Below are 19512 nucleotides of genomic sequence, written 5' to 3' on the forward strand. Positions count from 1 at the left end.
CCCCCCTCCCACCCCCCTCCCCCCTCCCCCCTCCCTCCCTCCCACCCCCCCCACCCTCCCCCCATCCACCCCCTCCCTTCCCCCATCCACTCCCCCTCCCTTCCCCATCCCTCCTCCTCCCTCCCCCCCTCCCCCTCTCCCCACCACTCCCCCTCCCTCCCCATCCATCTCCTTAATCACCCCCTCCCTCTCCATCCCTCCATCCCCTCTCCATCCCTTCATCCCCTCCCATCCCTTCATCCTCCATCCCCCCTCTCCATCCCTTCATCCTCCACCCCCCCTCCCCCATTCTCCATCTCCCCCTCTCCATCCCTTCATTCTCCATCCCCCCTCCATCCCCTCTCTCCATCCCCCATCCCCCTCTCTCCATCCCCCATCCCCCTCTCTCCATCCCCCATCCCCCTCTCTCCATCCCCCATCCCCCTCTCTCCATCCCCCATCCCCCTCTCTCCATTCCCCACCCATTCCCCTCTCCATCCCCCTCTCTCCATCCTCCATCCCTCCCCATCCCCCTCTCAATCCATCCCCCTCTCTCAATCCATCTCTCTCGCTCCATCCCTCTATATACATCACTCTATATCTCTATATCTCTATATATCTAACTATCCATCTCTATTGCTCTCTATATATATCAATCCATCTCTATCCCTCCCCCTCCCCATCCACTCCCCCTCCCTCCCCATCCACTCCCCCATCCACTCCCCCTCCCTCCCCATCCACTCCCCCTCCCTCCCCATCCATCTCCTTATCACCCCCTCCCTCCATCCCCCTCTCCATCCCTTCATCCTCCATCCCCCTCTCCATCCCTTCATCCTCCATCCCCCTCTCCATCCCTTCATCCTCCACCCCCCCATCCCAATTCTTCATCCCCCCTCCCCAATTCTCCATCCCCCCTCCATCCCCCTCTCTCCATCCTCCATCCCCCATCCCTCCCCATCCCCCTCTCAATCCATCCCCCTCTCTCAATCCATCTCTCTCGCTCCATCCCTCTCTATATACATCTCTCTATATCTCTATCTTTATATCTCTCTATATATCTAACTATCCATCTCTATTGCTCTCTATATATATCAATCCATCTCTATCCCTCTCTCTATCACTGTCTCTCCAGCTTTCTCTCTCTATCTATATCTATATCTATATATATATATATGATTCTCACTGTCTCTCTCTCTCTCCATCTCTCTCTAGCCATCACACCATCCCTCCCCCCTATTCATCCCACAACTAACTTTATTACTCTACATCGCCCTCCGTATATCTACAACTCTCTACCTGCCTCTGTCTCCCTATCTCTCTCTCTCACTATCTCTACCTCCATCTCTCTCTCACTCTCTCTATATATATATATATCGGACTATCGCTCTCCCCAGCTCTCTCCATCTCTCTTAATCTCTCTCCCTCTATCTCTCGATCTAGCCATCACCCCATCCCTCTCCATCTCTTCCCCTCCCCCACCACCTCTCCTCCCCCCACCTCTCGCACACTGGCTCCTAGCGTTTCCTGTAATTCTATTTTTACTATGTGCATTGAGGTTAAAAAAACAAAGCAACTGATCAGCTTAACTAAAAAAAATCTAAAGGTAAAATTAAGAAACAAAAGTTCTTGCCTTTCATTATAGCCATCCATCAAATGTCACTATGAAGCAATTGATGTTATTGGTGGTACTGACCCCACCTCTCATTGGCATTTCCTCTAGGAATTTAAAAGTTGATAGGGAATGCCATAAACAGGGTTCCAAAGAATGTCTTAGAACATTTGACTAGAGATCTTTGTTTCTAAGGCTTGATTTGGGTTGATTCTAATGTTATGCTTCGGGGCTTAAACGTTTCCCATACTAGCATTTAGGCAAGTAAAATACACTGTTTCGTGTTACATATTTATTGAATTATGTTTTGCCTAATCGAGGTATTTAGCACTAGTCATTCAAATTATTAACAATTTAAACAACTCAAGTAAGGATATGTATGTCCCATTTTTGCTTACCAAAGGGTTACTTCCTCCTTTGCCAAAGGTGGTGACTAAGAGTTGACCCAAGTGGCTAATAATCCTGTCGCAGAAAGACCTGAAGGTCAGATTTTGGTTATTCTCACACACCCATTAGGGTGTAATGCACAATCATTGGGTGGTCCTCTTTCTAGTCCCATTCCACAAGCCACTCCCCCACAAGCAGCAAGGCCAGCTTTGAGTCGGTACCTAGTCAGAGGCTTCCACCTGACCAACAATAGACTCCCACCCACTTGCAAGAAAAGACGGTCCGAACCATTGGCATAGCTGGGGGCAAGTCACGGGGGAGCACGCAATGCTTTGCCCCAGGCTCCTCTAAGCTGCCCTTTCATCTTATGCAACCTCTCCTCCCACCCCCACAAGCCGCACCACTGACATTTTCTGAATGTTCCGAGTAGACGGGGAAATGTCAGTGGATGTGTCCACAGAATCAGGGAAAACACATAGTAAAGCACTTCACATTACTGGATCTGTGTTGTAATTTCCCATTCCAGAGAAAAAACCAGAACGCCTGGAACTCTGTGAAGGGAAACAGGCCGAAATCAAAATTTGGCTGTGCGAAAAACATTTAAACCGCCTGCTTAATTCATTAACGCAGAACTAAAAATGTTTTGGTAACTGGCCCAGAAAAACTAGCATTCAGGATAGAGCTGCTGCTGAATTTTTGAAGAAGTTTCAAATTAGAGCATGCGACTACTGCATTTCACCAGTTTTCCTTAAGTTGGGGGGGGCGGGGGGGGAAGGCTCATTTCACTTCAGTTACATACCTGGCCCTAGGGCATGGGGTCCCCAAGGACCAACATGGATTTGGGGAGGGAGGCCCCACTCGCTCCCCCTCCTCATTTAAAAAAAACCAAAAAAACTGTGGTTGCCATATTTTATTTTGACCCCCTGCCCCCCCCCACACCACACACAGGGCAGAAGGGGGTAGGGTATTACTGTCCCACTACCCCCCCTTTTTTTACTTCAGGACAGGGACTACGTCCTGTAATGGCTTCCCGTAAAAGTTATTTCATGCTGTTGTAAGCCAAACAGGCGCCTCCCGCAGAAAGAAGATGGTCCAAGGGGAAAAAAGCTCCCTGGGCCAATCAGAAGGTACTACATTTTAACTTTGCTAGAGTCCTTTGAATCCAATCATCCTAATATTTAAATATTTAATATTTAAAAATATGTAAACCTTAATTTCACAAAAACTACTGAACGGATGTACACCAAATCAAAACAAGCATTGGCATAGCCAATAGGTCTCGCCTTTGGGACCTTATAAGTGTTTAGACATGCAACAGTTCATATTGTTGCACCAAGTATATTGTGCTGGATAACCAAACACTTATAAGGTCCCAAAGGCGAGACCTATTGGCTATGCCAATGCTTGTTTTCTATATTAACCAATCAGGTTATTTTACACAGGGTGTGGCTAGTGTACTTCAGTCTTAATCTTTCAGATTATTGTTCCTATTAGTCAATGAACACACAATACATCATGTACACCAAAACGTCTATATTAAGTTAAATATCTAATTTAATGAAGTTACTTTGTATTATGTTACAGTTAGTTGCAGGTTGCCTCCCGCTGGGTCACCACAAGCTATAAAAGGTTTCTGAAATTTAACGCTGAGATTGGGCTGCAGTTTCTACATCTAAGAACAAGAAGTGAGCAAAATCATCTAAAAAGGTACAATGAACATGTAAGCTGTATGAAGTACTTTGAAATGGAAGTTACCTTCCCTAATTGGTTACACGATTAGGAAAATCTTGACTTAGTGCAAGATTTTTTTTTTAATAAAGGTTTTCAACTGGAAATGGGTTAAACTTCTCAACGCATGGTAACCCATCTCATGGTATAATATCTCCTCCATTTGGGGGCAGGACTATAACTTTAGAATCGACATCTGGCAGAAAAACAGACACTACATACCAAACATGACCGGTCAAACTTTAGGAAGTAGCCGCTACTGGCTAATCATCAGGCAAGTGGCCATCTTCTCCAACAACAGCCTTGATAAATGCAGGCACCTGCACACATTATGCGAAGCACTGATGGATCTTTCCCCCAAACAGGAGCTTCATTGTGTAATTCTTTCAAAGGCAAATTCAGAAAAGCATTAGGTATCCTTCTGTTGTATGCTGCATGTACTAGGCCAAAAGATGATCCGTAGCAAAATAAAATAGACATTTACATCATAAATCTATACCACCATAACATAGCCCTGTAACAAGCAGGTGCCCAAGCTCACTTCTCCCATCTATCTACAATAAGAGTTTAAAACAAATGGGAAAGTGTGATCTCATCCTTTGAGCCCAGTGTAAATCTGTCCCAGGTCCTCAGTTGATATATTACACACCTTTTGACCGAGCACCCTCCGGGTGACAGCAGCGTTTTTTTGGACATCTCAATTCAATTTTTATTAGCCGCATGAGATTTTAAAGAGCCCAATCTATATAGCAGAGATTCTCACTAATGGGTATTTTGGTACCAATTCGAAAACCGGACATTCAGCAGTGTATAAAGTAAAGACAAGTTGTATTTCGAATGAAAAGCTATTTAGTCAAAGACATTTAGACCAATAAGAAAGCACTCTATAGTTGTCACATTAAAACAAGGATTCCAATGTTACAGATAAACTATTCCACTGTTACCTCATGCTGCAGGAAACCAGCAGACAAAGCACAAATTATGTTATTTTACTCCAGTGTCAGTCGTGTTTCAGCCCAAATTCTTACAGTAATTCACACTACATGAAGGACGAATATTTTAGTATGTGGTAATATGGTGGGACTGGACTATGTTTCAAAGACGCACTATTGTGGTTTTATTTGAACCTGTGCCCAACCAGGAATGTGCAATGTGTCCTGTAGTGCACCTATAGACCATGGACCTGTATGCTAGTACTGTTTTCCACTTGCCTGCCCTGATCACACTAATATGGTTGGACTCACTTTTTCTGGATCTCCAAATTCAGTTCTAACTGAGTGAATCAGCGTTGTCAATGTCTTGACGCCCAAGGTTGATTGCTGGGATTAAAAAAAGACTGGTACCAGCTGCTTGATCAGCGTAATTATTTTGAAGCACTTCAGCGCACATAAGGAAGAAAAGTATTCCGTACTTGGAAAATTAACCGGTGCATTTGATAATGTAAAGACTACAAAAACTACGGTGTGAGGCGCTTTTGAGGCAGAAAGCAACCTTCGCAAGCTGTTTAATCACTTACTAGAAATTAAAATGTTCCGATTTGAAGCACTCCCCACGTATTCAAATGAGCTGTGAAAGCGCAACGTGATATCCAGCACGGATAATGAAGATTTCTTGCAGAAGATTTTGAGCCGGCATTAATCTTTAAGCTATCACCCGATACTTCATTAGATTCAAAGAGAGACGGACACCGTCAGAAACCAAGTGGACGGTAACTAAAAGCTCTGCTAAAACTGAGTGTGGAATCCATGAAACCGTCCGGGGTGGTGCCCTGCGCACAATGCAGAAGACGTCAACACAAATCACTGGTTGTGGCAAGCATACAAGCTACTAATTTACAGGCACACAGAGTGCCTTGAACGGAAATCACGTTAGGTAATGGGCTTCCAGGAGTGTCAAGTGACAGGAAAGTCCACGTTTTTGGAGCCTTAATTTGAAATAATAAGTAACATCCCTAATCTACGGCCCCCAAACTGCGCATACAGAGAGGTGAAGGATAAGCCTTCACAGGGGAGGTCATATTTACAGGAACCTATCGATAGAAGTACAAAAGATCGTAGTGGCACTGAAAGCCTGGGAGGTGGAAAGGCCCCTGGGGCGGATGGGTTTAGGAGTTACGAGTTTCCAATTCCCACAGCACAAACATAGGCATCAACGGTATTTTTTATGTAAGCGGAGGAAGGGCACGACCCAACAGAGCAACGTCAAAGGGAAAACCAGTACTTAAAAGAAGCAAGCTAAGACGAAAAAGATAACTGGTACCTGCTAGTGAGAAACGTTACGGGTTTCCAATTCCCACAGCACAAACATAGGCGTCAAAGGTTTTTTTTATGAAAGCGGAGGAAGGCTGCCGGCAGCAAGGGGAGGAGCGCGCGCTACTACTGGGGGTAGTGCAATCAGAGGGACCCTGAAGGGAACAGGCCAAGAGCGGGAGGGGGAAGTGCTATCAGGAACGCGAGGACAGAAGGGAGGGGGAAGTGCAAGCAGAGGAGCCTCAATGAAGCGAACGAGAAGGGTGGGGGGAGTTCAATCAGAGGTGACATGAAAGGAGCGTGGAGAGAAGGGGGGGGGGGGGTGGAGTACAAGCAGAGGAGCCTCAATGAAGCTGACCCGAAGGGAGGGGGTAGTGTAGCGCAATAAGAGATGAGGAGAAGAGTGGGGAGAAAAGGGAGGGGTGTAATGCTAACAAAGGAGCCTTTAATCAAGCTAAGGAGAAGGGAGGGGGGAAGGCGAACAAAGGCTGCCAGCTGTGCATGCGATCGGGAACGCAAGCATTAGGCCAGCAAAACATCGTTGGTAGCACTTTGAAAATCCCACATACAAAATGCCTCTCCGAGCAGCGCATGCATGCTGACTCAGCGAGACCTAAAAAGCACATTCTATAAACCAAGATTTAGCTTTCTACCAAATTTGGTGTAATTCCGTTCCGCAGTTTTTGCGGTAGAGCCGTCTAAAGAAATCTATGGATAATGCAAAGGGATTTTGCACTTTACCCACTGCTTCACAGATTACCTCGAAACTTTCCATGCACAAAGTAGTCAAAAGAGCACTTTTTGGAAAGTACTGTGGAGATTCTTCAAGCGGTGCCAAAGTTATAAGCAAAACAAAAAAGGCATTGCCTATGGAAACACTGACCTAACTAACTACCCAGTGGCGACTGCCCCCCCCAACCCAACTAATATCTACTGTATGAAAAATTAAGAGTGGTTGTTGGAACATATGTCAGTGGCTAGGGTTATTCATTAAAATTTACACAAATTTCTTTAAAAACATTTACTATAATTTGTACTGTTTCCACAGGTATAGAGCTTTGATAACTGCAGGGGCATCTGATGACTCGATAACAAACCTAAAGCATGTACTGCCAGATATAAGTGCCTTACCTGTGGTGGTGGAGAGGGCACTCTGGGCTGCAACACTTTTTGTACCTAAAAGTGAAGTTGAAGAAAAAAGACAAAAACATAAAAAAAAAAAAAATCACAAGAAGAAAGCAACGTACATTTGGTTATCATTACAGCAGAAACATTAAATACCTACTGAAGAACAAGTTACTTGCCTTCAGTAACGATGTATCTGTAAGAAACATTAGTTAGTTAGATTCCTCACCTTCGAATATCCCCAGGCGTCAGGCTGGATCCGGAAAGATTTTTCGTCAGCAATACCCCTTGCGCGTCGCTAGGAGTCGTCTGCGGCTCCGCGTCAGTTGTCGGCGTCGTGCGCCGGAATGACGTCGGAGTACTTAGACGCCGCCCTCGCGCGCCGACGTCAGTTCTTGTACGTAACTTTCCGCGCTAGGAACGCAGAGCCATGCAAGAGACCGACACTGGTGCCAAAAAATCTAGGGCCCTGAAAAGGATAGCCTTAACCCTAGATGTCAGTTCGCAGAACGGAGAGGATGGGTGGGTCGGTGAGGAATCTAACTAACTAATGTGTTAGCTAGATTCCTCACCTTAGAATAGATACCCCAGCAATACCAACCCCGGTGGTGGGTCTGCGAACCAAGATCACACCAGAAAGCCCTGGAGAACAGAACGGCCAAAGAAGCAGTCTCTCCGGACTTGGCTGTCCAGGCAATAGTGCTTGGCAAACGTGTGCAGTGAAGCCCACGTCGCTGCCTGACAGATGTCCCGCAAGGGAACTCCCCGGCCCAGGGCAGTAGTAGCCGCTGTGGCCCGGGTGGAATGGGCCCTCAACCACACAGGAGGGTCCTTTTTTGCCATGGAGTAACAAATTTTAATACACAACACGACCCACCGCGAGATGGTCCATTTGTGTACCGCTTTCCCCTTCTTAGCGTCTACGCATCCAACAAAAAGTTGGTCGTCCACCCGGAACTGTTTGGTGCGGTCCAAATAAAAGGACAGCGCCCGTTTTGGGTCCAGACGGTGGAGCCTCTCTTCCTCTTTTGAAGGATGCAGAGGCGGAAAGAAGGTGGGCAACGTGACAGATTGCCCGAGATGAAATGGGGTCACCACTTTCGGTAGAAAAGAAGGACGAGGCCGGAGGACAACCTTGTCCGGATGAGCAGAAATAAAGGGAGGCTTAGATGACAGAGCCTGGAGCTCACTCACCCGTCTAGCCGAGGTGATAGCTACCAGGAAAGCAGTTTTCAGGGTCAGAAGACGAATGGGACAATTGTGAAGAGGCTCAAAAGGAGAGCACATCAGAAAGGTCAGAACAAGATTCAAGTCCCACTTAGGCATTACGAAGGGGACAGGAGGGAACATGTGAGTAATGCCTTTGAGAAAACGTGAAACAGGGGACTTGAAAAGAGAAGGCTGATCAGGAAGCCGTAAGAAGGCAGAGATTGCAGCAAGATAACCTGCTGGGCCAAAGAAAGAAGAAAGAGCAGAACCTCAGAAAGAGGGGCGGAAAGGGGATCCACAGCCTTTGCTGTGCACCATGCCACAAATTTGTTCCACAGGCAGGCGTATACAGTCTTTGTGGAGGGACGCCTGGCTGCCAGAATGACATCACAGACTTCAGGAGGCAAGTCAAATGGCATCAACTACCGCCGCTCAATCTCCACGCATGGAGGTGGAGGCTGGACAGGTTCGGGTGGAGGACCGTCCCCTGCTGCTGCGACAGAAGGTCCTCCTAAAGAGGCAAAAGTATCGGAGGATCGATTGACATACTGAGTAGCTCGGGATACCAGAACCTTCGTGCCCAATCCGGAGCCACTAAGATAACTTGGTCCCGGTCGCGCCTGATCTTCTTCAGCACTCTGGGCAGAAGTGGTATAGGCGGAAAGGCGTACAACAGACCGCAACTCCACTCGCGACGAAAAGCGTCTCCAAGCGAGTGCTGCCTTGGAAATTCCAACGCGCAGAACTGCTGACATAGAGCTATTCGCCACCGAAGAGAACGCGCAAAGCAAGGCTCTCCCCACTGCAGAAAGAGTCCTTGCGCCACGTCCCAGTTCAGACGCCATTCGTGATCCATCATGCACTGGCGGCTGAGTTCGTCTGCTCTGGCGTTCAGAGAGCCCGCCAGATGTTGAACCACCAGGGCGATGCCCTGGTGTTCCAGCCAGGTCCAGAGGCGCAGAGCCTCCTGACAAATGGTCCACGACCCCACCCCGCCCTGTTTGTTGCAATACCACAAGGCGGTGGTGTTGTCCGTGAACACCTGCACGACACTTCCCCGGACAGAGGGAAGGAAGGCTTTCAGTGCAAGCCGGATCGCTCTCTGCTCCAAAAGGTTGATATGGAGTTGAGACTCCGCCGGAGACCAGAGTCCTCTGATCTCCGCCTCTCCCATGTGGCCCCCCCCATCCCAGGAGGGACGCGTCCATCACTACTACGTGCTCCGGTTGGGGTAGGGAGAGGCATCTGCCGCTGACCCAATCGCGGTCCGTGAGCCACCACTGCAACTGTTTCGCAGTGCCCTCCGATATCAAGACATGGTCGGACAGGTTGCCTCGATGCTGGGCCCACTGAAACTTCAGGTCTCACTGCAGAGCCCGCATTCGCCACCTGGCGTAATGAACCAACAGGATGCAGGAGGCCATCAGCTCCAGAAGCCGCAGCACCAACCTGACCGACACCCAGGATAGAGGCCAAAAGATGGGAAACAGAGCCTGAATATCCCAGACCCGCTGTTCCGGAGGATAAGCCTGGAACTGCGCCGAATCGAGAACCGCTCCGATGGAGAGGAGCTTCTGGGAGGGACTCAGGTGTGACTTCGGCACGTTGATGGAGGACCCCAGCAAATGCAGGACGTCGGCCGTAGTCTGGAGGTGGGAGACGACTTGCTGGGGCGAGCCCGCCTTCAACAGCCAGTCGTCGAGATAGGGGAAGACTGGAACCCCCGATCTGCGCAGATGAGCTGCGACCACCGCCATCACTTTCGTGAACACCCGAGGGGCATTGGTGAGGCCGAAGGGGAGCACGGTGAACTGACAGTGCTCCTGACCCACCGTGAACCGCAGGTAACGCCGGTGGGCCGGCAGGACGGGGATGTGAAAATAGGCGTCCTGCAAGTCCAACGCTACCATCCAGTCTCCAGGGTCGAGGGCAGCCAGAACCTGAGCTAAAGTGAGCATCTTGAATTGTTCCTTCCGGAGGAAGGTGTTGACGCTCCTGAGGTCCAAGATAGGGCGTAGGCCACCTTTGCCCTTCTTGGGAACCAGAAAGTAGTGGGAATAGCAACCACGGCCTACTTCTGGTCCAGGAACGCGCTCGACGGCCTCTTTGGCCAAGAGGGCCGTAACTTCCTCCCGCAGAAGATTCAAGTGATCCTCCGATATACGGTGGCACTGCGGTGGCCTGGCTGGAGGGGTCGTCTCGAAGGGGAGGGAGTAGCCCCTTCAGACGATTTGCAGCACCCACCTGTCCAAAGTGATGGAGCGCCAGTGGAGCAGGTGATGGCGAACTCTGGCGTGGAATGGGCCTGAAAGCTCTGACGAAGAAGGCTTTGAGGCGGATGCTGCCGGGGTGGATGTGGACTGACCGGCACGTTGTCCTCTAGAGCCGCCACGGCGGAACCAACGTCCGCGACCGCATGCAGGTTGGTTCTGCGGCCGGTGGCTAGGCGGACGTGAGGAGGCACCCCTTCCTTGGCCACGAAAGGGGCGAAAGGTGGAAGTGTGCGGCCGTGGGTCCGAGAGACCCAAGGACGTGGCCGTAGCCCGGGAGTCCTTAAAATGAGCCAGCGCACTATCCGCCTTCTCACCAAAAAGGCGAGCGCCATCAAAGGGCATATCCATGAGGGTACTCTGGACATCCTCCGAAAAAGACGTGGACCTCAGCCAGGCGTGACGCCGGAGCGCCACCGTGGTGGAAATCGCCCTACCCAGCGAGTCCGTGGTGTCAAGTCCACACCGTATGGCATGTCGCGCTGCATCTCGCCCGTCAGCAAGTGCCTGGGAGAGACGTGTCCGGGCCTCCACCGGACACAGTTGCAGCACGTCCTCCACCGTATCCCACAGAGAGTGGGAGAAAAGGTCCAAGAGGCAAGCGGTGTTCAAAGACCGCAGGCCCAAACTCAGGGAAGAGAACAGTTTCTTGCCGAACTGTTCCAGCCTCTTGGATTCCCGATCCGGAGGAGCGGACGGGAAGGAGGATTGGGGAGTGGAGGCCTGGATAACCAGGCTCTCGGGGGTGGGGTGTTGGGACAGGAAACTGGGGTCGCCGGAGCAGGGCGGTGGCGCCGGGCCACGTTCCGATCCACAGGAGGAACTGTGGAGGGCTTGGACCAAGTGCCCTGCAGAACGTCGACGAGGGCCTCATTGAACTGCAGCAGAGGCTCTGTGGAGCTTGCCGCTGGTTGAAGCACCTCTGTGAGGATATTAGTCCTCACGGCCACAGCAGGCCACTCGAGCCCCAGGGCTTCGGCCGCCTTGCGCAGCACCACAGAAAAAGCTGCACCTTCCTCCGAAGCCACAGTCGGAGGAGAGATGAAGTCAGCGTCCGGCGAAGTGTCCAGACCACTGGCATCCTCAAGTTAGTCTGCCCAGTCCTGTGCAAGTTGACCCTGGAGGGCCATAGGGTCCTCAGACCCCTCCCAGTCGCCCCCGTCATCCGATTCCTGATAAACAGGAGGAACGACCGGAGCCGGACGGTAGATGAAACGTTCATCCATCGGTGTCTGTTGCGGCGCCGGGCGGCGCCGTGCAGGCGTCTAGTCCGGACAGGGACTAAATCGGGGAACGGCGTCATCCGGAGATGGCGCCGGAGGTGGAATCGGTGTCGGCGGAGGAGGCGTCGTGAGGTCGACCGGCGCCGACAGAGATCCAGGCCTGAATCTCACTGGGACCTGCGGCGTCGGGACCGAAGTCGCCGGCATGCGAGGTCACCCAGTCGAGCCCGCGGGGCCCGAAGGCGCGCCGGCAGAGCCAGGCCCCTCATGGCCGAGAGGAAGGCACTGACCTCCGCTGGAGTCGCATTAGTCCCAGGGACCGGCGGGTATGGAGACAGACGCGGCTCCGGTGGAGCCGCGGGGGTGGGACCACCCTCGGCCGAGTCGTGCAACCGGCGAGGGGAGTCCGAAGAGCAGTGTCGCCTCTTGGACTTCTTGGATCGCTTCGACTTACCCGAAGACTTCGAGCCCGACGAGCAAGGATGATGACTGCGGCTCCGCGACAGGTCCTTGGACCTCCTCCTGGACCGGAGCAGAGTGCCGAAGCTCGAGAAGCTTACGGGACCGCTCCCGCCTAGCCTTCGAGTTCAAGGCCTGACAGTCGGGGCACGACTCCGCGTCGTGGTCGGCCCCCAGGCAGTAAAGGCACCGGCGATGGTGATCCGTCACCGACATCAGGCGATGACAGACGTCACAGGCCTTAAATCCAGGCATCCTACCGGCACCAGAGTCGAGTCGCCAAAGACCAAAAAGAGTCAAAAAGTTTTAGTCAAAAATTGACTAAGGGGTAAGCTCTTCCCGGATCGGCGCTGTCTGGTGCGGAAAAAAGAAGAACTGATGTCAGCGCGCGAGGGTGGCGCCTAAATACTCCGACGACGTCATTCCGGCGCACGACGCCGACGACGGACGCAGAGCCGCAGACGACGCCTAGCGACGCGCAAGGGGTATTGCTGACGAAAAATCTTTCGGGATCCAGCCTGACGCCTGGGGATATTCTAAGGTGAGGAATCTAACGTGTGTCTTTCAGATAGAATCTTTTCAGGATGACATTTTTCTAGAAAGACTTCTAAACAGTACAATACTGCATTTTTAAGATACTTACAAATTTTCATTAAAAGAGGCTTTTCAAGTAAACATATGATTCACAATACATATGATTTCAATCAAATGCGGAAAAACACAAGTGCAGGGTACAGTTTCACCCTAATTGTAATAAACCAAATTACTTACATTAGCAATATTTTTCTAATGGATAGAACTTTCGCACACTGCCAATCACAGGAATTCGCCCAAGTTGCAAATTGGATTGTGGCAGTTTTACTAAGCCACAACTGGGTATTAAAGCAACACCAACTAACAGTAAGGTGTTATCACCAGTGAAGTCACTTATGTCATGGGCAGTGCGCATTGGGAGACATGCAAATTTCAATGGCGTTCAGTTTTAAATCCTAACCATAACTACACTTCGACTGTGTTTAAGAAGTGAATTTCTAAGGCTTTTATTTTAAACATATGATAGTATTATAAATCATACTAACTACAATTCCACTTTTTTTAAGTGAAGGTGTTCTTTTTTTCCATCGTGTTACACATGTAAGTTTCCTGTGACAAACCTGCAGTGGGTGGCCGGCCCCTACTGTGCACAGCCTTGGGCCATACACAGGCAGCCACATTGCACATTGTCAGATGGCACTGCCACAGGGCTTGGCCCATAGCCAGATGCCAACCCCTCTTTAAAACAAAACAAAAAAAAGATTTAAAAGTTATCAAACTAGTCTACACTTGTTGGACGTTCTGCGAGGTTTATGGACCCAATGTAGGTAGGAGGTCCAGCAAGGATCCAAGACATGGGTATGCTGGCCCTTGAGCTCTGTTCGCAGTGTTCAAGGGAGGTGTGGGGGAGGGAGGATGTAGATGTGTGCCGTTGGTATTAGCCTCGGGTTGGCAAACACCAGATAACAATCAGACATGAAATGGACAACAAGAGAAAGAGCTAGCTAGTCCAGTCAGATTTTAGTTTTTTATATTTTTTATAAATGTTTTTATTTATTTTGAGTCATGGATGCTCCACTAATAGGACAGATATCTTTGTCTTAAAAGCATGACCCAGTTTGAGGCCTACAAAAATCACTTTTGTAAGACTAATTTCTTCAAAACTACTAAACTGATTGACACCAAAAGCAAAGGCACTTTCAGGAGCAAAGCTGAACTTCCTTGCCAGGTTTGGTGTAATATGGTTCAGATCTATTTTCTCAAGTAGCCTTCAAATATTCTTACGGGATTTAAAACGGGTAATGTCACTTTTTGGACTTCCCATCCCACTGACCGGCACAAAACGTGCCAGTCAGAACTCATACTGGATGATTATTTGTTTGGGAAAGTTTCTACAGATCCAAAGAGCTCTAGAGTTATTAAAAAACGAAATGCCTTTTCAATGGAAAGGTAGCCCTAATCATAACTACAGAGGCACCATCACTGCCTACAGATCACACACACACAATATATACATATGTATTTATATTACACAGTGGCGGTCACCACTGTGTAGTTATAGCTAGGACTTCGTTACCATTGGAAGAATTGTTTTTTTTATTTTGCCAAAACTTTGGCTCCATTTGACAAATCTCCATGAGATTTTCCAAAAGTGTTCATCCACAACAGCTCTTTCCTGGAACGTTTCAGGTGATCTGTCAAACGGGGGCTGAGAAAAAAGGGGGTCACAAGATGCAATTGCCCCATGCAATTTTCCATAGGAAAACTGAACAGCGATACCGTGAAAATGGCTAAATGGAATTACACCAAATTTGGCAGAAAGCTAGATCATGGTTGAGAAGGTGTGAGTTTTGTGATTTGATGTAAATCCATTCAGAGATTTTTGAGAAAGTAAGGTTCAAAAGTTTGTATATCTAGACGGTTGAGTTTGCGGGAAGCTTTCTAGAGTCCAGTAATCGGGCAAAGTCAAATAGAGCACTCTGATAGGCCAAGGGCACTTTTTTCTCTGTCGGCCGCCTCGCTCCCCCGTGAGCTAAAGGCTCTGGAAAATACCCGAAGGAGCTCGTGCTCAGATTGGCTGACCGCAACATGAAGAGAAATGTTGCGGGCATCATTTAAGGACATGGGGACTCTGTTCTTGTGTCCTAGGGGTAAAAAAAAAAAAAAACTAAAAAAATAGGAGAGCAGGGAAGGGGGTACTCTGACTTCCCACCTCCAGAACCTTGTGGACAGGGCCATAATTCTAAATATATTATTGGGGAGGGGGTTTCACGATCCTCAGGGTGTCGTGCCAGAGTCAGCATGGCTCCCAACTGAACACCTGCGGGAGTGCAAGGATTGCACCTGCTCATAAGAGTGCCTTGCGAGATCCGAATTGGTCTGTGGTGGGTTGTTGCGAACAAGCAAAGGCTGTGTGTGGCAGGAGGCTTTATGTCGTGGTGGAGGGCGGCGGCCAACCCCGCACAGCTTTCGGCCATGTACTGCAGGGGTTGGTTGGGCGCAGAGCCTGGTCACATGGTAGTTGGATACAGATTCTGGCTGCAGGCCAAGCCCAGCGGTCAACCCCAAGCTTGGCACAGCTGTACACCATGTGTAGTAGGGGTTGTCCGTATGTATTGTAATAAAATATTACTTTACGTAATAAACTCGAAATTCAATTGAAGAAAAAAAAAACCCAAGGTTAAAGTCACATAACTTGCTATGGTAAAATCTTAAATAATATCTTAATTTCCAAGTTTTTTTTTTAATGCAAATTAACAGAATAACCCAACGGTTAAAGTATCACTATAGTTAGTTGAAAATGTCATTTAAATGCATCATTTTAAGTTGGGGAAAAAACACAAACATTTAACAGTAATAGTTATATCAAGTAATTATGACTTGCGCCCTCGCCATGCGCCGCTTATGATCTCACATATTACAAAACTCATGACATGTTCTGTGACAACATTGATAACATTACTGATGACAACTGAACTAACATCATTGACAACACTATACATGGCAGGACAAGGGAGTTGGTTACCGAGTAAGATTCCATTCACAACATGTGTGGCTCTACAAACACATGCGTTGTACAATCTATAAAGCAGTCCCCTCTCCCAAGTGGTGGCTAGAGAACAGATGTTTGATAAATTGTTCTGAGGACGGCTTGGACAACTAAAGCCTGTTAAAAAGCTAGATAATCTACACTGTAATGCTTAGTGAAGGTATGTGCTGCTAACCAAGTAGCAGCCTTGCAGATATCAGTTATAGCGATGCTACCTAAAATGCTAGGGTGTTGCTTTTTTGGCATATAGATTAGTCTATAGGGGGCACAGGAAGTGGGCACCTGGCCTTGGCATAGTAAATCTGAAGGCTATTAACTTTCCACTTGGTGATGCCAGCTTTAGTGATACCACGGCCACTGGGGGTGTTGCAAAGGCCGCAGAAAGACTAGAGTTTCTAAAAGGCTTAGTTCTAATCAATGTAGAACATATGCACCCTTTTAACAAACAGTGTGGAAGGCACTTTCTGTTATACACTTTGGTTGTGGGAAGAACAAAGGCAGCTCAATGGGCTCTCATTTGAAAAGGCAAAACAACCTTGGGAAGACATATGGAGCGGGTACAAAGAGCCATTCTATCCATGTGAACCTGAATTAATGGTTCCTTGACTGGAAGAGCATGGAGCTCACTAATGATTTGTGGCTGTGACTTTCTGCATAATTATGGATGTGCCACATTTGCAATATTATTTTTAAAAAACCTGCTGAATGATCTGCAAAATGAAGAAACGTTTCTAGCTCATACGGATCCAGAAGGAAAGTAACTTTTTTTTGTCAGCAATCAGCATTACAATGTGTTCTTTAAATGAGTACAAAAATACATTACCAAAGCAAACAGACATGTTTCCGAACGAAAAAGGCATTGTTTTTCAGAAATAATATTGTGTGTGCGTGCAAAATAAGGAGTAAGGGGCAATTACCGAGCATCGACAAACAATAAAATAAAAAGGCTCAGACATTTATACTGAGTGTTGGGAGTGGACCCGCATACTATCGTGATCTACACATGGTGTACGAGTTACTTACCTTCGGTAACTATGTATCTGGTAGAGACGATTCTAGCCGCAGATTCCTTCACGTAGAATTATCCCCAGGTGTGAGACTGGATCTGGAAAACTTTTTGCCCAGCATCCCTGAGCGCCAGGGGGATGGCATCACGTGACTCCATCCAGGCATCGTCCGCGCACGTGACGTCAGCGAGGTCACATGAGTCCCACGCGGGGGTGCCTACGTCAGTTTTCTTCGGAGAACTTTTCCGCGCCACAACGCGGAGTCTGCAGACAAAACTGAGAGTATAGGAACAGTGTGCGAAATAGCAGAAAAAGGAATGGTGAGGAACACCACCATAAAGAGCAGCACCAGGCACTGCAGTACCCAAAGGCAGGGAAAGAATAAAGAACAGGGCAGCAACCCTGCCAGTACAGAGACATCCCCCCCCCCCCCTCCCAGAGACAAGAGACATATGTAAAAATTTCACGATAACATGCGACAGGACTACTACCCCAACACACAGGGAACGACAAAACTCCAAGACATCCATCACAGAGTGTGACAACCCCCCATCAGGAACAAGGGCAGAGGCACAGCCAAAAGACCCCAACCTCAAGGGTCGCAAAGCACCAGAAGTACCAACAAACCTATCTCCCATGTGACAACGGGGAGGAAATGGGTGGGTGGGGGGGGGGGCAGCCCAACAGAGAGAGGGAAAGAATATACTCATAGAAAACACAGCCACCCACAGGGAAGCAAATGCAAAAGACCAAATCACAAGCCCTCGCAGAACGGGGAGGAAGGGCGGGGCGTGAAGGAATCTACGGCTAGAATCGTCTCTACCAGATACATAGTTACCGAAGGTAACTTACTCGTACATCTGATAGAGACTACTAGCCGCAGATTCCTTCACACAGAATAGATACCCTAGCCATACCAAAGGGGAAGGAGGGTCTGCGAGAGGACCCCACCCACCGGGGCAGGACAGAGGACCGCCCGGGTGCAGAGTCCAAAACAGGACGAGGAGCCCCGTCCCCCAGGCAAGGGGAAACAAAGTGAAGAAGATAGCCAGTCCTCACTCAGCAAAGGAAACATGGCAAGGCGCAAAGAGGCCAAACACCCCACGCCCACGTGAGGCAACAAAATCTCCGCTCAAGGCCAAGGCAAGGAACCCTCGAAGGAGAAGAGCAACCTAGAGACTCCAAGGAGAAGAGGCAGAGCAAAGGTAATCCCAAACAGGATGGCACCGGTGGCAAGAAGCAGGCGGAAGCCGAAAAGGGGAACTCAAGGTCACCCAGAAAGAACCGTCCAACACCTCGCAGGGACAAACTGCGCTCGCGAGACAGTCCAGAAGTCAGGGACCATCCCCCCCACAGGGAGAAGAGAAAGTCTAGTGCAAGGCCAACTGGAAGCAGCGGAGAAAGCAGGATGACAGTCCCACTAAAGCCCCAAAAAGGCACAACGGTGCAGAAAGAACAAGAGGGCGGCACTGGCAAGCTCCCCAAGACGCCAGGGAGACAACAGAACGAACACTCAAAGCAAAAGGGCGAAGAAGAAGGTTGCATCCGCAACATACCATAACTCCACGAAGAGCAGACGCCCACAGGCGACCACAACTCCCCAGCACATACCAGGGTTATATAACAGACAACCCTGCCACACATGGGGCGTGTCATATCCCAAGACATGGGAACCTCTTGGGAAGAAACTTCCACAGCAGAGGACAACAAAAAAGACCTGCGGCAAAAAACCATACAGGAGGCCTATCAAGCAGCCAGAGGGGAAACGCAGAAGGCCCAATCTCAGGCCCAGCATGGTGTAAAAAACCCAAAGGAAAATCACAGTCAAAAAGGGCTGGCCAGCAGCCAACAGAACCACAACCTCAGCCAGACAACCGGGGCGACCCGCCCCAATGGAAGAACAGCTCCAAGAAGAACAATTGTTACTTACCTGTAAACAGGTGGTTCTCCAGTATTGGTGTCTTTCATAGATTCACATGCTTGAATATTCCCCGTCGTCGGAGTGGGAGTCCCACGGTAAATAAAATAGCAATATATACATATATATATAGTAAAATATATACATAAGTAATCATATAATTAGTGCATATAGGTGTAAAACACACATAGTGTACCTATAAGAGAAAAACTCCATAGGAATACAATGGAGAGAGACAAAAGACCTTTGTAGTCTATCTCTGTCATTATGTAAGTCCGAACTCCAGCCAATCAGGCGTCAGCCCCTCTCTAGAACCTTCTCCTCAGAGCTTCTCACCTCAGATTTTCGTAGCACAAGAGTGACTGTAAAGTGCATGAGGAGAAGAGAGCCTCTGAAGGGAGGAGGGAGGGTCGCATGTGAATCTATGAAAGACACCAATACTGGAGAACCACCTGTTTACAGGTAAGTAACAATTGTTCTTCTCCAGTATTAGGGTGTCTTTCATAGATTCACATGCTTGAATATAGAATAGCTAGCAGTAACAATCACCATTGTTTCCATGCCAAATAGATTCAACATATATAGATAATCAATCTTCTTATGCATAAAAACAGTATTGAACAACTGTAACATTGTAAATGCATAATATATATGGAAACAATATGGAGGCGGGAGGAAGAGGCTCACCTTACTTAAAAAGATTGCGCAGCACTGCCTGTCCCACCGCAGCATCCTCCTCGCTTAAAGTTGCTAAGCAGTAGTGCTT

At 48.8% G+C, this 19512-nt stretch overlaps 1 protein-coding gene across 2 annotated transcripts in view; it reads right to left on the reverse strand.

Moving 5' to 3' along the window:
• Window positions 1-19512, reverse strand: part of RCOR1 (REST corepressor 1) — an 839441-nt gene that overhangs the window by 364209 nt on the left and 455720 nt on the right. For both annotated transcript variants that reach the window (XM_085626333.1, XM_085626332.1), the window contains one exon: window positions 7084-7128. In XM_085626333.1, the coding sequence (XP_085482459.1) occupies window positions 7084-7128 (45 nt within the window). The remainder of the gene's footprint in view (window positions 1-7083; window positions 7129-19512) is intronic.

The sequence above is a fragment of the Triturus cristatus genome, chromosome 9, assembly GCF_964204655.1.
Source record: "Triturus cristatus chromosome 9, aTriCri1.1, whole genome shotgun sequence".
Lineage (NCBI taxonomy): Eukaryota > Metazoa > Chordata > Amphibia > Caudata > Salamandridae > Triturus > Triturus cristatus.